We start from the raw sequence: 15,126 nt of genomic DNA, 5'->3' as shown, positions 1-15,126 counted from the left end.
GGAGACGCTTCATCATTTCTGCCTCAGTCTGTTTTCATTTAGCTTGTTCTGGTTTGGCAAAGAGGACACAGTTGTGCCACCACTGTGTTATTTTCCTGTATATAAAAACTCATCCAGGGCTGAATGCGAAAGACTTTAATTGCTGATCAGTGTTTGCTTGCATGCTTGCTGGCAAATTGAGCTCTGAGCCCTATCTATAATGTGAACCATTCTTCCCTCCCTCCCCGAGACCACCCCTTCTCCACTGCACATCACTGCTCCCTTCATAAGGTTCCCCGCCTCCCCTGAAATTCTCGTAAAGGCTATGAGAGAATACACCCATAAAAGTGCATGAGATACTATAACAGGTGTATGTTTTACAAGCATATTATTTACTATCAAAATATATATGTGTAATAAAAAGAGATGTAAAATAGACTGGACGTCAGTGATCGTAGGAAATGAGAAAACTTGAAGCTGACCGTGCTGGTGGCAATGAATGCGGCCTCTGTTCGCGGTGTTGTTGTAGCAGCGGCGGGCTTGCTCTAATGGAGGGCTGTGGTTGACTGACCATCCATGCAGGGTGTTAAGAGGGTCAATATTAGCCCAGCTACCATGCCAATCCCTTGATGAATCATCCAATAAAGGCTCGTCCCGCTGCTCCCATTAAATACATCATAGAGGCTGGCCCTCTCGCACTGCTGACCTGTGTTCACACATAGCACTTAGCCATGCATCTGTGCTCATGATTTAACACTCTGCTCAATAATCCCATTCATCCAGGGAGGCTGGGCTCATGAGAGAGGAGAAATACTCTCTATGTACCACTATGTAAGATTCTCATCACAACCTCATGTGCCACCGCTTCTCCATATGCACATCATCCAGGTATGAATGTGCTCAGGCACAAAAATGCGCAGGTCATCACAATCATTTGCCCATAATATACTGCTGCCAGTGCAGATGAGCAGAAATGAAGATGTAGTGCATTGCAGAGCTTGCGAGTGCATTTATATGCACACCACACCAAGCAGCACAAACAACTTTATTATGAGTCCAGCAGATGCCTGTGATAGATCACTGCTCAGGAGGAGGGATACATCAAGTTGGGTTTTATGAACAGCTGACCGGCCCTCCTGCTGACCAGCCTTGTACTGGGCTGCCAGCCTGGCCTGAACCCCTGCCCTAACTCTACCATCTATGGTAGATGTGCTTACTGGAGTTATTTGTTGAAGCATTCGCTATCACAACCTGTTTCCATGTGCAAATGAGATGCCCTACGCCAATAGGGCAGTTCTGCTCTACTAGAGCTCTAGAATGCATCATCTTTTTTGAACAAGTGGAAGGAGAAATTGAGAGGGGTTGAGGGAGGAGTATGCAAGCAGCACACATAAATCTCAGTCACAGCTCTGTTCCACATGGTAAGCTTCATGGGGGCAGGGAGGACAGGTGAAGTCAGAGATGGACCATAATGAATCTGGGAGACAGCATGTTCCTGGTGATTCAGCAGAGTGGAACCCATTCAAGACTCCGGAGGGTTGAACAGAGGACAAACGGGAGTAGAAAAAAGCTGAAGATGCTCTGTGACCCTTGATTTCTCTTTGTATTTTCTTTTTCGTTCGTCACTATGAAGGACAGCTTGCTGTAGAGCACGGTCTCTTTAATAAAGTCTGGGGCTGCTAGCTAATTTTTTTTGAAACAGCAGGGGGCACTCTAGCCACAGTGAAGGCACATCAAACCATCAAGTGGTTCAGGCTCTTTTTTCCTCCAAAATTCATAAGCCAGAAAGAAGCTGCAAATTTGGAATTCACTACTGATGGTAATTTTGTCCGTGGCCAGAACCCTCTTCTGTCCTTCTCATTTCTCTCTCTCTGCAGGTCCTCAATGTGCAATTATGGCAAATCATTACCACTATTGTGAAACTCTCATTGTACTACCGAAAAGTACAACAGACTTTGTGGGTCCTGGAAGGTGGGGTCAGGTTGTGGTGGTGGTGGTGATGGGGTGCTCTTGAAGTTTCATCAATCAGTTAATAATATGTGTGTTTATAAGTGAGAGGCACCAAGACTGAGAGACAGACAACCAGAGCTCATTAATGCCTCTGAAACACAGTGAGCATATTGTTGCAAATGCATGGCTACATCAGTAAACCAAGTCATCTGTCAAGACTGCGGTGCTGGCTGAGTAATGATCTAACCCATTAGCACTTCAAAATGCAGGGTCTTTCCCACACACTGCCATGAGTGTTGTCTGATCTTGAGCGAGCAGTGACAGCATCACCTTATTATTTTTTCATATTTACTGTGCAGATGATTGTAATTTGCTGTGCCATTCAACATGTAGCTATGCTGCATGCGTTTGTCCATTCTCTTTTCTTTTTTTCATTTATTTGTAGATATCAACACATACTGAAGTTTATTATTTCCTTATTAACTCTCTTTTCCTTTATCCCAGTTGCATACCTGCTCAGGATGGCACCAGTCACATACGCGAGCTCCCTCCGTCGCGCCATGTACAATGCATATTCATTAACAGCTCATTTGTGACAGAGTACACAGAAAGAAGAGCATAGCCATGCCCATAACTATTCTCATTACAGAACAGTTCGACAGGAGCATGCTGTCCTACCAATGACAGCAGCTTCCCACAGAGGATGCTTGCAGAACACTGATGCTTTCTACACTCTCCTAGCAGTGGAAGAATTTTGTTTCCTTCATCCTGTGATGCTTATCACGATCCCAAGGTAGCATAAAAGAAAGTGCAAAATTAATTAGAAATTCTATGCATACGCCAATATATATGCATAATTCAATCACTGATATAAAGTTGTATGCAAAAGTATGGGTGCCCCAATCAAATCACATGTTGATTTTCTAAGTGAACATAGTGGCCTGTGCAAAAGTTATAGTGCAATTTATATTTTGTCTTTTAAAATTTGCAGAAAGATGGCATATTGAAGTGTATTGGCTATAGAGGATACTAAATTGATAATGTTAACTTTATAATGTTAACTTAATTTCACTTAAAAAATCAAACGAGGATGGTGTGGTGTGAAATGGTTCATTGTAGAGGAACTTATCAGACTGGATTTTCTTTAAAGTGTTGATGGTAGGAACTATGTCTACAACACAAATATAGACATTTAATTTACTATCCAAAACAACTCAAAGGTAGTTCAAGACTTCAAGACTTAGTAAAGACAATGGTTCTATATAAAACCATGAACACTCAAAGAACCTTTTGCATGCTTAAATGGTTATTTGCATGGTAAAATGGTTCTTCAGATTGATGGAGAACGTGTTTTAAATTGTCCACACTGAAAGACTTTGATTACATTTTATCGATTTAATTATATAGAAATTTTGGGAAATCAGTGAAATGTTTCTTAAATGAAAAACGTGCAGCCTTGACACAGGCCACAGAAGTGTTTTATTCTGATGGGAGTCCACAACCAACTATTTATTAAACTTGCTGTCTCCTTTTGAATACCTCCCACATCTTTATTGAAATTAAGAAGGATAAATAAAGTTGTTGGTATGACCTCTGAGCCTTGCTGAATGCTAAAATTTGGAAAAAAGGATGCACAACATTGGTATACAAAAGTTATTCTCCCTCTGTCTTGCTTAGTTATCTGCGCTGCTTTCAGGGTACAGAAAGATGACAAAACTCAGAGTCTTGGGCTTGTCAAACTCCAATCCACTACACCACCAAACTGTCAATCAGAAAGAGTGAAGGGAGGTAAAGTGAAGCTTATGTTTGGCTGTATATGTGTTGAAAAATGAACAGCATTGCTACCAATACTGTGAGTCCATCAGCACATGGGGGATCATGTAGGCCATGCTGATTAAAATGCATGAAGAGCGTGCCCCCGAACAGAGGCTGCTGGTTAGCATTATTGCTGCCATTTATAATTCCAGTACAGAACACCAATAATCACAATTTATTAAGAAATGAATTTTAATTACCATTATTTCATTAAGCACTGCAAACAACCCGCCCCGTATGCTCTCTCCACACAAACCACATCAGGATTCCATCAGGAAGGCTCAATTAGGACTAATTAGTGCTTTGACATTTGCAGGTTTTATTTTCTCTGTGCCTCTGGGGATTAAGAAGGTACAGGAACTGAGATGGAAAGTTTTCCATATGGAGAACAAATATTCCATATCTCTGCCACTCCAAGAAGAAAAGTTAAAACTCCTGCACTCACCTTACAGAGAGAGGCATAATTATGTGCACCCATGAGAGCTCATATAAAAAACCCAAATAAATAACACTGTAGCCTTCATAGGACCCTGTCTGCATTCACTCGAGCACTCAAGAATTTGTCGACTGTCAGTTTTTCAACTGACCCAGTCAAATGTGACAAGCTCATTCAGTGTAGCTACAAATAGAGTTTAAAGTATGAAAATAGGCTCAATAACTTCAAAAACATCTGACCAGACTTTCTGAACTTTCTGCTCAGTCTGTTTTTTTTTTTTTTTTTGTATAATACATGTATGAATACTTGATGAATACTTGTCAATAAAGAAGAATGGACCTGCTCCCATCCGTCCCATACTCATTAATGAAATTAAATGCACTGAAATATCTTTGTTCATGTACAATTGAATCTCATAACCTCATTCTAATGAAAATCAGCAATGGTAATTCCACTCAGTGGAAAGTGAATTCCTGTTACCCTCTTCTTGTCCTTGTCCTGCTTCAGGAAATAAGATGACGAACACATTTTGTTACTGACCACCTTAAACTGTTCTAGTCTACACACTTACAAATGATGGTTCTTCAAACATTATTTACTAAAGAAAATGGTTCTATATAGAAGCATGAACATTCAAAGAACTCTGTTCATGATTAAAGCATTCTTTGCCTTGTTAAAGGGTTCTGCAGATTGATGGAGAATATAGTTTCTATGTTAGGCATGGTTTTGGTGATCTACAGTGGGTTGCAAAAGTATTCATACCCCTTGAACTTTTCCATATTTTGTCACATTACAACCACAAACATAAATATATTTCACTGGAATTTAATGTGAAAGACCAACACAAAGTGGTATACAATTGTGAAGTGGAAAGAAGATTATACATGAATCAAAACATTTTTTACAAATAAAAAACTAATAAGTGCGACGTGCAAAAGTATTCAGCCCCCTTTTCCCTGAGTGCAACCAATTGCATTCAGAAGTTGCCTGATGACTGCTAATGACTCAAAAGGGTCCACCTGTGTGTAATCTAATCTCAGTACAAATACAGCTGCTCCGTGACGGCCTCAGATGTTGGTTAAGAGAATATTGGGGAGCAAACAGCATCATGAAGTCCAAAGAACACACCAGACAGGTTAGGAATATGGTTTTGGAGAAGTTTAAAGCAGGCTTAGGTTATAAAAAGATTTCCCAAGCTTTGAACATCTCACGGAGCACTGTTCAATCCATCATCCGGAAATGGAAAGAGTATGGCACCACAGTAAACCTGCCAAGACAAGGCCGTCCACCTAAACTTACAGGCCGAACAAGGAGATCACTGATCAGAGAGGCAGCCAAGAGGCCCATGGTGACTCTGGATGAAATGCAGAGAGCCACAGCTCAGGTGGGGGAAACTGTCCACAGGACAACAATTAGTCGTGCACTACACAAATGTGGTCTTTATGGAAGAGTGGCAAGGAGAAAGCCATTGTTAAAAGAAAACCATAAGAAGTCCCGTTTGCAGTTTGCCAGAAGCCATGTTGAGGACACAGCAAACATGTGGAAGAAGGTGCTTTGGTCAGACGAGACCAAAATAGAACTTTTTGGCCACAATGCAAAACGCTATGCGTGGCGGAGAAATAACACTGCACATCACTCTGAAAACACCAATCCCCACTGTCAAATATGGTGGTGGCAGCATCATGCTCTGGGGGTGCTTCTCTTCAGCAGGGACCGGGAAGTTGGTCAAAGTTGATGGGAAGATGGATGGAGCCAAATACAGGGCAATCTTGGAAGAAAACCTGTTGGAGTCAGCAAAAGATTTGAGACTGGGGCGGAGGTTCACCTTCCAGCAGGACAACGACCCTAAACATAAAGCCAGAGCTACAATGGAGTGGTTTAAAAAAAAGAATATTCATGTGTTAGAATGGCCCAGTCAGAGTCCAGACCTAAACCCAATTGAGAATTTGTGGTAAGATCTCAAAACTACTGTCAAAATCTGACTGAGCTTGAGCTGTTTTGCAAGGAGGAATGGGCAAGAATTTCAGTCACTAGATGTGCAAAGTTGGTGGAGACATACCCTAAAAGACTTGCAGCTGTAATTGCAGCAAAAGGTGGCTCCACAAAGTATTGACTCAGGGGGGCTGAATACTTTTGCACGTCGCACTTATTAGTTTTTTATTTGTAAAAAATGCTTTGATTCATGTATAATTTTCTTTCCACTTCACAATTGTATACCACTTTGTGTTGGTCTTTCACATTAAATTCCAGTGAAATATATTTATGTTTGTGGTTGTAATGTGACAAAATATGGAAAAGTTCAAGGGGTATGAATACTTTTGCAACCCACTGTATATAACCCTTTCAAAAAAGGTTCTATATAGGACCACCCACAAGAAATCACGCAAAGAGTTCTTTGAGTGTTCATGGTTCTATTTTGAACCATTATCTTTACTAAAGTAACATTGAAGAACCATCATTTTTAAGTGTGTACTTAAAAAAATCCAGTTCAATTAATGCCAATTCTGAACCAGGTGCTGCTAAGGCAGCTGTTCACAGACCCATGAACTGAATCTAATTCAATGCTCCAACACATCTGCTTCAACCCACCAGGTAATGATTAATCCTTAAGTCAGGCAGAGAAAACAAGAACATTGGCAGTGCATGGAGTTCTCAGGACAGGGACTGAAAATTCCTTCCTTAACAGGAAATCAGCACATATAGAATGCCTGCTTATGTCACGATTGGCCCCTCCCAGTCATCTATGTGCTTTTGTTTTGGTTTCAGTCTTCCATGTGCTTTTGTTTACTTGTCTGTGTGCTTTCTTTGTTTTGATTGTTCCCTGTCCTGCCCCCTTGATTCTGCCCCTGATTGTAACCACCTGTTATCCCTGTTGTATTTGAGCCCTGTGTTGTCCCTAGTCCCTTGCTGGTCTTTGTTTGACGTGTAGTTCTGTGTTTCTGTTTATTATGTCTTTTTACTATCTCTCTGTGTTGGCTCCTTGACCCTGGACTGTTCTGACTCCGAATCTGGATTTGCCCCGAATAAATCTCACTTATCTCCCCATATGCGTCCACCTCCTCATTGCTCCCAAACATTACAGCTTACAAAATAATGACTTACACTTTTAATAAAGTGGTATTTGGTTGGTTGCAAAGGCTCCCATCACTTTTCAGTTTTTGTCTGTACAATACATAAAAATAAAAGACAACAGCAAGTCATGTTTTGTCCTAAATGTTACAGGCATATCAAACAAACCGTAAGCCTATTGATGACTCCAAAATGGAGCTCTCTATAGAGTATGATATCCCTTGAATCTTTCAAGCTTGTGTGTTTCAACAATGAGAAGCCTTCTACTTACAGACATCAAGTAGTATTGCTCAGTAAAAAGTATATTACATAATAGATCATTCATCAGTAAAAGACTAATAATGATCCATATTTTTGTCTAGTTTTTTTTTTATAGAGATCTCAAATATATCTACACTTTCACCTTGATAACAACTTTGGCGGAAGTCTTCTGATGTTCAGATATTTCTCCTCTTCAATTTTAGTGGAGACGTCAATGATAACACACTATTATATATGATCATATATGCAAAGATAATGCTCAACTAAACTCTCTTCTTTTATTGCTCTTTTATCCTTTCTGTCTAATGCTATTTCTCCTAAGGAATTTTAAGAAAATACTATTAACTCTCCTGAACCATCAAAAAGCAACTTTAGACCAATAAAATGTTCCTCTACACAGAAACGTTATAATGTTTGCTTGGGTCCTGAGTGGTTTCGTCCAATCATCAGCAGATTTTGAGTCTGAATACTGGTGATGCCACAGCCCCCTGTAAGTGGTCCATAATTGGAGTCTGCCTTCTCCGGAGGGAAGGATGGTCTTTTTTGTCCTCCCTCTATTATACAGCAAGATACTAATCACAATGTGGGTGTCTATTAGCTCATAATATATATATATATATATATATATATACACACACACACACACACACACACACACACACACACACACACACACACACACACACACACACACACACACAACTGGGCAGTTTGTGTTTTCTTCCAAGCATATTTAGCTGTCCAGTGATGTTGCAAACACAGCAGTGCAAGAGAGAAAGAGAAAGCATGTGTTAGCCTTTACCCTCCCAGGCTGGTAGCATTGTTCAATGAAAGGAGATCTTGCTAGCTCGGGATGTGGATAAAAATCCAAACAAACAAATTCCATAAAATATTCATTATTAATAAGATATATTGATGTTAACATCAGTAATTCTGGTTGCGTGTAATGGTGGCTTGAATGCAGGATTATGCAATATTTTCTCTTTCTCCTCCAGTGTACAGGTGAACTAGCAAGGATAGATGATAAGGGTGATGCTAAGGAAGGAGAGGAAGGTATATCTCACCCTTAATATAGTTGGAGGTCACAAAAGTGAGGTGGCCTCCAGGTGAAGAAGGCAAGAAGACGAGCCTGAGTAGCCTGATCAATGTTTTATTCAAGCACCTTCAGGCCTGGCATTTAAAAAGCAGAGCAGGTGCCATGGAGGCATCAATGCAGAGGTGCTCTGTGATAAGACCAATGACTGCTTCCACTTCCCCTTTTTTCCCCTCACAGCATGCCTCTACTGTGTCTCAGTTCACTTCCTAGACATGGGAAACGTCAGGAGTTTCAGATACAGGTCATAATGACCTCAAGCACAGAGGAGAGCAGAGAGAATGCGTTTTATTTCTGGTTACTCCTTAGAACCTTTTCCATGTTATCTCAAATTGGCCCTTTTAAAAGAACAGAAAGGATTTTTTATTAACCAAGGCTAAGAGATTGCGCAGCACACTTGATTCTTATTCAGAATCAATGCCTTTGCTGCAGTGTTAGTTGTTCTTTGTAGCTTGTTTCCTGGTGAATTAAATTAAAAAAGGTTCATACAAACATTGAACTGAATGAAATCAAACACACTATTAGCCCTGACAAACAATCACATTATTAGCGCTGTCGGCATTCACATGCGGTGATTACTATTAAAGTCCATGAATGAACTTGATAAAAGCATCTTACTGGAGATGGTGCTGTGAAAGGCATGGCATATAAAGTGGAGTGGGAATTCTGAATATCAAGCTACATAAACAAAACATTCCTTATTGCTGTATTAATCTGCCTGGAGCAGATAGATAATGGCTGAGATGATGGCTTTCCTTTTCTGACGTGACAGAGCATTGGATTGAAAAATGAGAGCAATTATATTTAGCAAAAATTTTCCAGTCTGATATGAGTTTCTCAGGGCAAGTGACGGCAAATGGAGTGCAAAAGGGCTTGCCTGCACAATCAACATCTTTAATAAAAAAAATGTTATCATGTTTTCTTTAAAAGCCACATTTTTGAACAGTGGGCTTCTAAACAGTGGGTTTTGTGTATGTGGGTGTCTCTCTCTCAAGTGCTCTTTCATTCAAGCTTTTCAAAACACCTATTCTTGCTTTGATAGAAGCCCAATCAAAGCATTTTATTGTTTGCAGGAACAGGGAGAATGAGCATCTTTAATTAGTTTGGTCCATAGTAATTTGTACTTGAACAATGCCCATGTTCCACTGGGGGAGAGTCTGTTTGGAGATGCAGCAGATTCAGCTGGAATCAAGGTCAGGACTATGTCAGCCTTGTTTTCCTACAAAACTTTAGCATCTTCACAACAATGAAATGTGACACAGTTGTACCTAGCTACTGTTACTATTGTTCCTTTGTTCCTTAGCAACTCAGTCTCATGGAGAATCTCAAAGAAACTTGAGAAATTAGAGACAGTAAAGCAATTTTGTTGGATAGCCTTATCTGTGGCTTGTGTGAAAGAATTGAAGGAAAAGAGAAATGTTGTACAAGGGTTTTTTTATTTAAAAATATTTGGGAGAACAATTACATATACAGTCTACTCATTAGGGCTCTGATAAAGTATTAAGAAAACCAAAATATGTTACAATTACCCTTAGTCTTCCTTTCATTGTTTCTCTGCCTTAATGACAGCAAAATAGCTTGTGTTCACTGAACACTGACAAATATCTTAAAAACAAAGATGATGAAAAGGTGGAGCAATGCCATAGAAGAACCACTATAAGTTCCCTTAAGGATGTTTCAGTGGATGATTCTTTAAAGAACTTTGTTCATGAATGTAAGAGTGTGAAGAACCTTTTTAAAGTTCAAAGAAGCTCCACATAATGTAATGGTGGAACCATACCTGCAGGGCTGAAGTGGGCAAATAAGAGAGACGGAAGAGTAGGCTGTGGTTCCAGTAGGCTGTGGTTTTGGGCTGGTTACTGTGGGCTAACATATATAAACTCATGCATATAAACACAGGAATGCATGACAAATTGTAAGAGTTACATAGTGTATATACATACGTTTCCAATTTTGTGGGAACAGTTTGGGGAAGGTCCTTACTTGTTCCAGCATGACTGAGCCACAGTGCACAAAACAAGGTCCATGAAGGTATGGTTGGGTTTGGTGTGGAAGAAGTTGACTGGCCCACACAGAGAGCCCTGACCTCAACTCCATCTCATTCAACATCAGTGTCTGACCTCACAAATACTCTTTTGGATGATTGGGCAAAAATGAAAGGAAATGAAGATGAAAAATACCAGATTTTTTTAAGAAGTGAAATTTTAAGACAGTGGGTAACTAACTGCTCTCTTCAAAGCTCTTAGGTAGTAAAATACAGTTAGAAGTAGGAAAACAAGTCTCACTTCAGTCCTGCGTGTGTCCGAGCCAAAACCTATTCAGACAGGCACAGAAACTTTACTAGCAGCACCACAAAATGTTAACTAATTTCAGCTGTATTTCGAGTTGAAATGCTCCAGACGCTTCACTCACTGCTTAGCAACTGTTCTACTACACATCATTCCTTGTTCAAGCTTTCAGGGTTTTTGCATTGTGTTAATTTTTGAATCTTAAGCTCCAGATTAAAAGATGTGCCTGGAGGGGCTGTAAAAGCAGATTAGAGAATGACCATTTTCAAAGCCAAATATAAATCATCAACCAGCTGAGTTAAAAGAAAAAAGAAAAATGATACATCATCCTTGCCTTTGAACTGTCTACTCCCATGCATCAAGTCATCAGAGGTAAAACATAAGTAAAAAATTAAAAACCTTTTTTTCTGACTACTGTGGCAGTATGCTTTAACTAGGATTCTTGACTGTTTGGGTTTTTGACTTTTTTTCTGTCTTTATTATCTACATTTCTGCAGTTCAATTTTAAGGTCATCTTCATTGTTGTAAATGTTTTGGTGGTCAAGACTTTATGCATACTTCCGGGGGAAATACTGCATTGGTTGTTACATATTTTATGTTAATGTGTTAACGATGAATGTGTATGTAATATTGCTCTTGTTTTGTCTCTAGTGGAAAAAAATATGCTTTGATAGTGAAGACATGCCAAACACTACCATTAGTATGCTGTCATCATGGTGCTGGGTAGGCCTCACAAAATTTGCTGTGATATTATAAAAATTTTGCTGAGTAAAAGACACAAAATATTTGTGCCCAGGGACCTTTAACTTGATCATCCAGGCCGTATTTAGAAACGTTTATTTTCAAGAGGACAGCATGTCTGAGACTGAAATAACTAAATTAGCACAAGTCATATTTTTTTTACTATGCACAGCTGCAGGCCTATTTAAAACTCAGGTGAGGTAAACACTGAATCTTATAATCCCTGAGAAATGTGCGAGTGTTACTGACTGTGATGTGCTGAGTTTCCACACAAAATGCTGCAAAACCCTGGAATAAAAGGAGCCCTAAATGAAACTGCATAGTCAGCATACAAGCCTGTATTTATTCCATCTTTCTCTCCGTCTGTCTCTCTCTCTCAAGACTCACTCCCTCAAGCTCTTCTCAGGATGGAGATCATCTCTAATGTAGCTGAGCAGCAGTGCTGAATGTGGTCTTGCTCTCTCCCCAAATGAGTTTTAGAGCAGCTCCCCAAGGGCCTTGGTCCCATCACAAGCCCCATTCCCTGACAGCCCTCTGGCACAAGCTCGAGAGAGTCAAAGACAAAGCAACAAGAGAGCAGCACACGATGAGTGCCAGAAATCCCTGTCTCCACCATCCCACTCCTGGTTTCTTTCCGCTGGTCCTCTACTCTTTCTCCTGCTTTCCTCAGTGCTTCAGCTGACTCTAAAACAGAGAAAATAAGCTATGCTGTCTTGGTACATCTAATGCCTGGCAGAATTAAATCAGCCTATTGATTTTTTTCCCTCTGATGATATTTTCTGCTCTCTCACTGTGCTTTTGCAGTTCATTGCCATTGCTGCACCTTTGTCACTGCTGCTTGTGTGGTAAACTTCACCTGGACTTGATTAGCTCAAACCCCAAATGCCTCTGTCCACCCAGTACACAGCTCCTCTGAGGGGCAGCCAGAGAGGGAAAGAGGAGAGAGTGAGTTAAAACCTGGATAAAAACACCCTTTAGACCAGGGTTCTTTAGTAAACTTCAGAAGAAAGCAATATTCAGGAAAGGACATTAGGCTGGGGGTCATCAGTTTTCATTAACCTCCATCACAGTAACCATATATTGCAAATTCCACCTCTTTTTAAGGTCCCTCAGCAGAACAGTTTTTTCTCAAATTTTAAAGAAATGTGTATGGTACAAAACTGATAATGAACTGCATGTTTATTTTGTAAGTGAGCAAGTAAGTTTTATTGTTTTAAATCTTATTTTTTGCAGCTGTTGTGCTCTCTGTTTGTCTCGGCATGGAGGGCTTTTTTGGAGAGGTGTGAATTGTTTTCACAGCGGGGGTTCTCATCCCTCCCCATCACCCCCTATTGCTCTCTAGCAGCTCACCATAGAGCCACAACATTTCACACACAGAGAGCCAACAGTGTCCTAGTCAATCTGATAACAGAGTCATGGGTAAAATTTTGGACATTTCACTATATAAATTAAAATATCTCAATCAATTTCAGTTTTGCTGGCAGACTGGCCACTAGGCAGCCAGCAAAAAGAGGCTATATGCTGGACAAGATGGAAACACTGCTGGTGAGATTTGACTTTTTGCCCTTGTATTTGAATTTGTTTTGACTATTCATGTCAGAATGTTAGAAACAAATAGAGACTACTTGAATTTTGTAGCTGACCAAAACAAATCTCCGTTTTTCTAACTTTGTTCTGCATCATTTGAGCACCACAGCTGTCCTTTAAAAGAAAAAAATGTCCTTCTTTTGTAAAGTTTCTGTAAAGCCTGTAAACTTTGAATCTTTTCTTGTGACAGTTCTGTTCCAATCTTTGCCAACTTTAGGTATGCAACGTTGGAAAATCTGGCAAAACAATCCATCAACTGCTACTGCTATGACTATCCTGTTGGTTGTTTGTACATGCTGTTTTTTGTAGTTGCACTGTGCCTTGTTTCAAAAAAAGAAATAAAGACATGACATAATATCATATGTAATATGTGTATATATGCAATATAATACATTTTATGATATTTTATTCAAATAATCGGAATGTTTCTTACAGGCTGTTACTGCTGCTGAAGAGCTGTGAAGTTAAGAAGCTTCTAAAAGCAACTCTCATAATACAAATATAAGCCAAATCCTCTATGGTATCACCAGCATCAAAGCCTGTATTAGCTCTCAGTTTGTTACAGAGTACAGAGATCAAGCCTCATTCAGTGAATATGTGCTCTTATGTATTTCGTTATTTTTAGTGAAGGCTTAGTGAGTGTAATAGAGAAGCCAGTCTTCAGAATAGAGGGAGTAAGGACACAGGGACCCTCTGTGTGGAGGTCCTAGATGTTTTATAACCCACAGATGGGCTGATTTGCAAATCATGTTGGAACGTAGCAATATCCCAAAGGAATATTCTGCTCATGGATTCAACACATGGGCCAGTATTCTGACAAATCCAGAGATGGATGGTTGCTGAGTCGATGATCGCTGCTTTCAGTCTTAGTCTGTATTTACCAACCAACTGTACAAAGAAAAAAACACAGCTTTCTTTGCAGAAGTCTATAATGCAGATCAGTGATTTGCAACCAAAGTAATTTTATCACATTGATTTTGTGACTACACAACACTGATTTTGAGGAAACAGAAGCAAAACCCAGCCTGTATCTGATTAGACTGCCAATTCCTAGTGCATTAAAAATGAACGCTCAGATACTTTCTCAATCTAGTATAGTTAAAAATACACAAACAGACGATTTGGAGACAATATTTAGGCAGGCAGTGTGATAAATTAAGGAAATCAAGTGTTTCTGAAAAGGCAACTGTATAATGCATCTGTATATACAGGCCTGTAAGTCTTATATTAAAAAAATCAGAATGGGAGTGCATTATCAATTTCTGGGAAACAACATTCACAAATTAGAAGGACATCAATGAGAAAGGAGAAACAGTAATGTAGAGCCTATTCTGAGCTCAAAATCAGTCAGAAAAAAAGTATTTCTCCAAGACGTATGACCATGTTTAACATCTGCAGAGCAATTGTTGATATATATATGTACACCTACCATGTATCTACACGCAGTGTAAATAGTTGCTCATAAAACATTGACTGATTTAACATGTTGATTTTAAATAGAGTGTTATTGAATGTAAACAATAGACTTAGGTTAGATTGATAGGTTAGATTGGCCTTCATTCCTGCTGCATGTCTGGACATCTCGCTGCGTACAGGAGAGGTGGTTAGAGTTAAGGGCCTCAGGCTTGGGTCACCTGATCTGGCTATGCTGGTAAGAGAGTCTGATGCACGCAGGAAAAGTCCAGAAGGAGGAAGACGAAGAGAGGGAGAAATAAATGAAGCAGAGTGAGATGTTTTTATATAGCAGGTGGGCGACACATCTGCTCACTGGCGCCCGGTGGCCACGCTTCAGGTCCGTCATGCGCTGAGTGGGCCTGAGTGGAGGAGAGATGGAGAGAATGAGGAAAACAAATTCACAGTCAAGCAAGTCGAAACTCTTGAACTCATCTTGAGAGACGAGTGGTAGA

The 15,126-nt window shown here is 39.9% G+C and overlaps 1 protein-coding gene across 1 annotated transcript in view; it reads left to right on the top strand.

The window, feature by feature from the left end:
• Window positions 1–4,523, top strand: part of angpt2b (angiopoietin 2b) — a 29,008-nt gene extending 24,485 nt beyond the window's left edge. Inside the window, exon 10 of the mRNA XM_037535243.1 lies at window positions 2,434–4,523. Within this exon, the coding sequence (XP_037391140.1) occupies window positions 2,434–2,511 (78 nt within the window). The 3' untranslated portion in view covers window positions 2,512–4,523. The remainder of the gene's footprint in view (window positions 1–2,433) is intronic.
• Window positions 4,524–15,126: the final 10,603 nt, after the last annotated feature.

Source organism: Pygocentrus nattereri, chromosome 27 (genome assembly GCF_015220715.1).
Source record: "Pygocentrus nattereri isolate fPygNat1 chromosome 27, fPygNat1.pri, whole genome shotgun sequence".
Lineage (NCBI taxonomy): Eukaryota > Metazoa > Chordata > Actinopteri > Characiformes > Serrasalmidae > Pygocentrus > Pygocentrus nattereri.
This window is presented reverse-complemented; position numbering and strand designations above follow the sequence as displayed.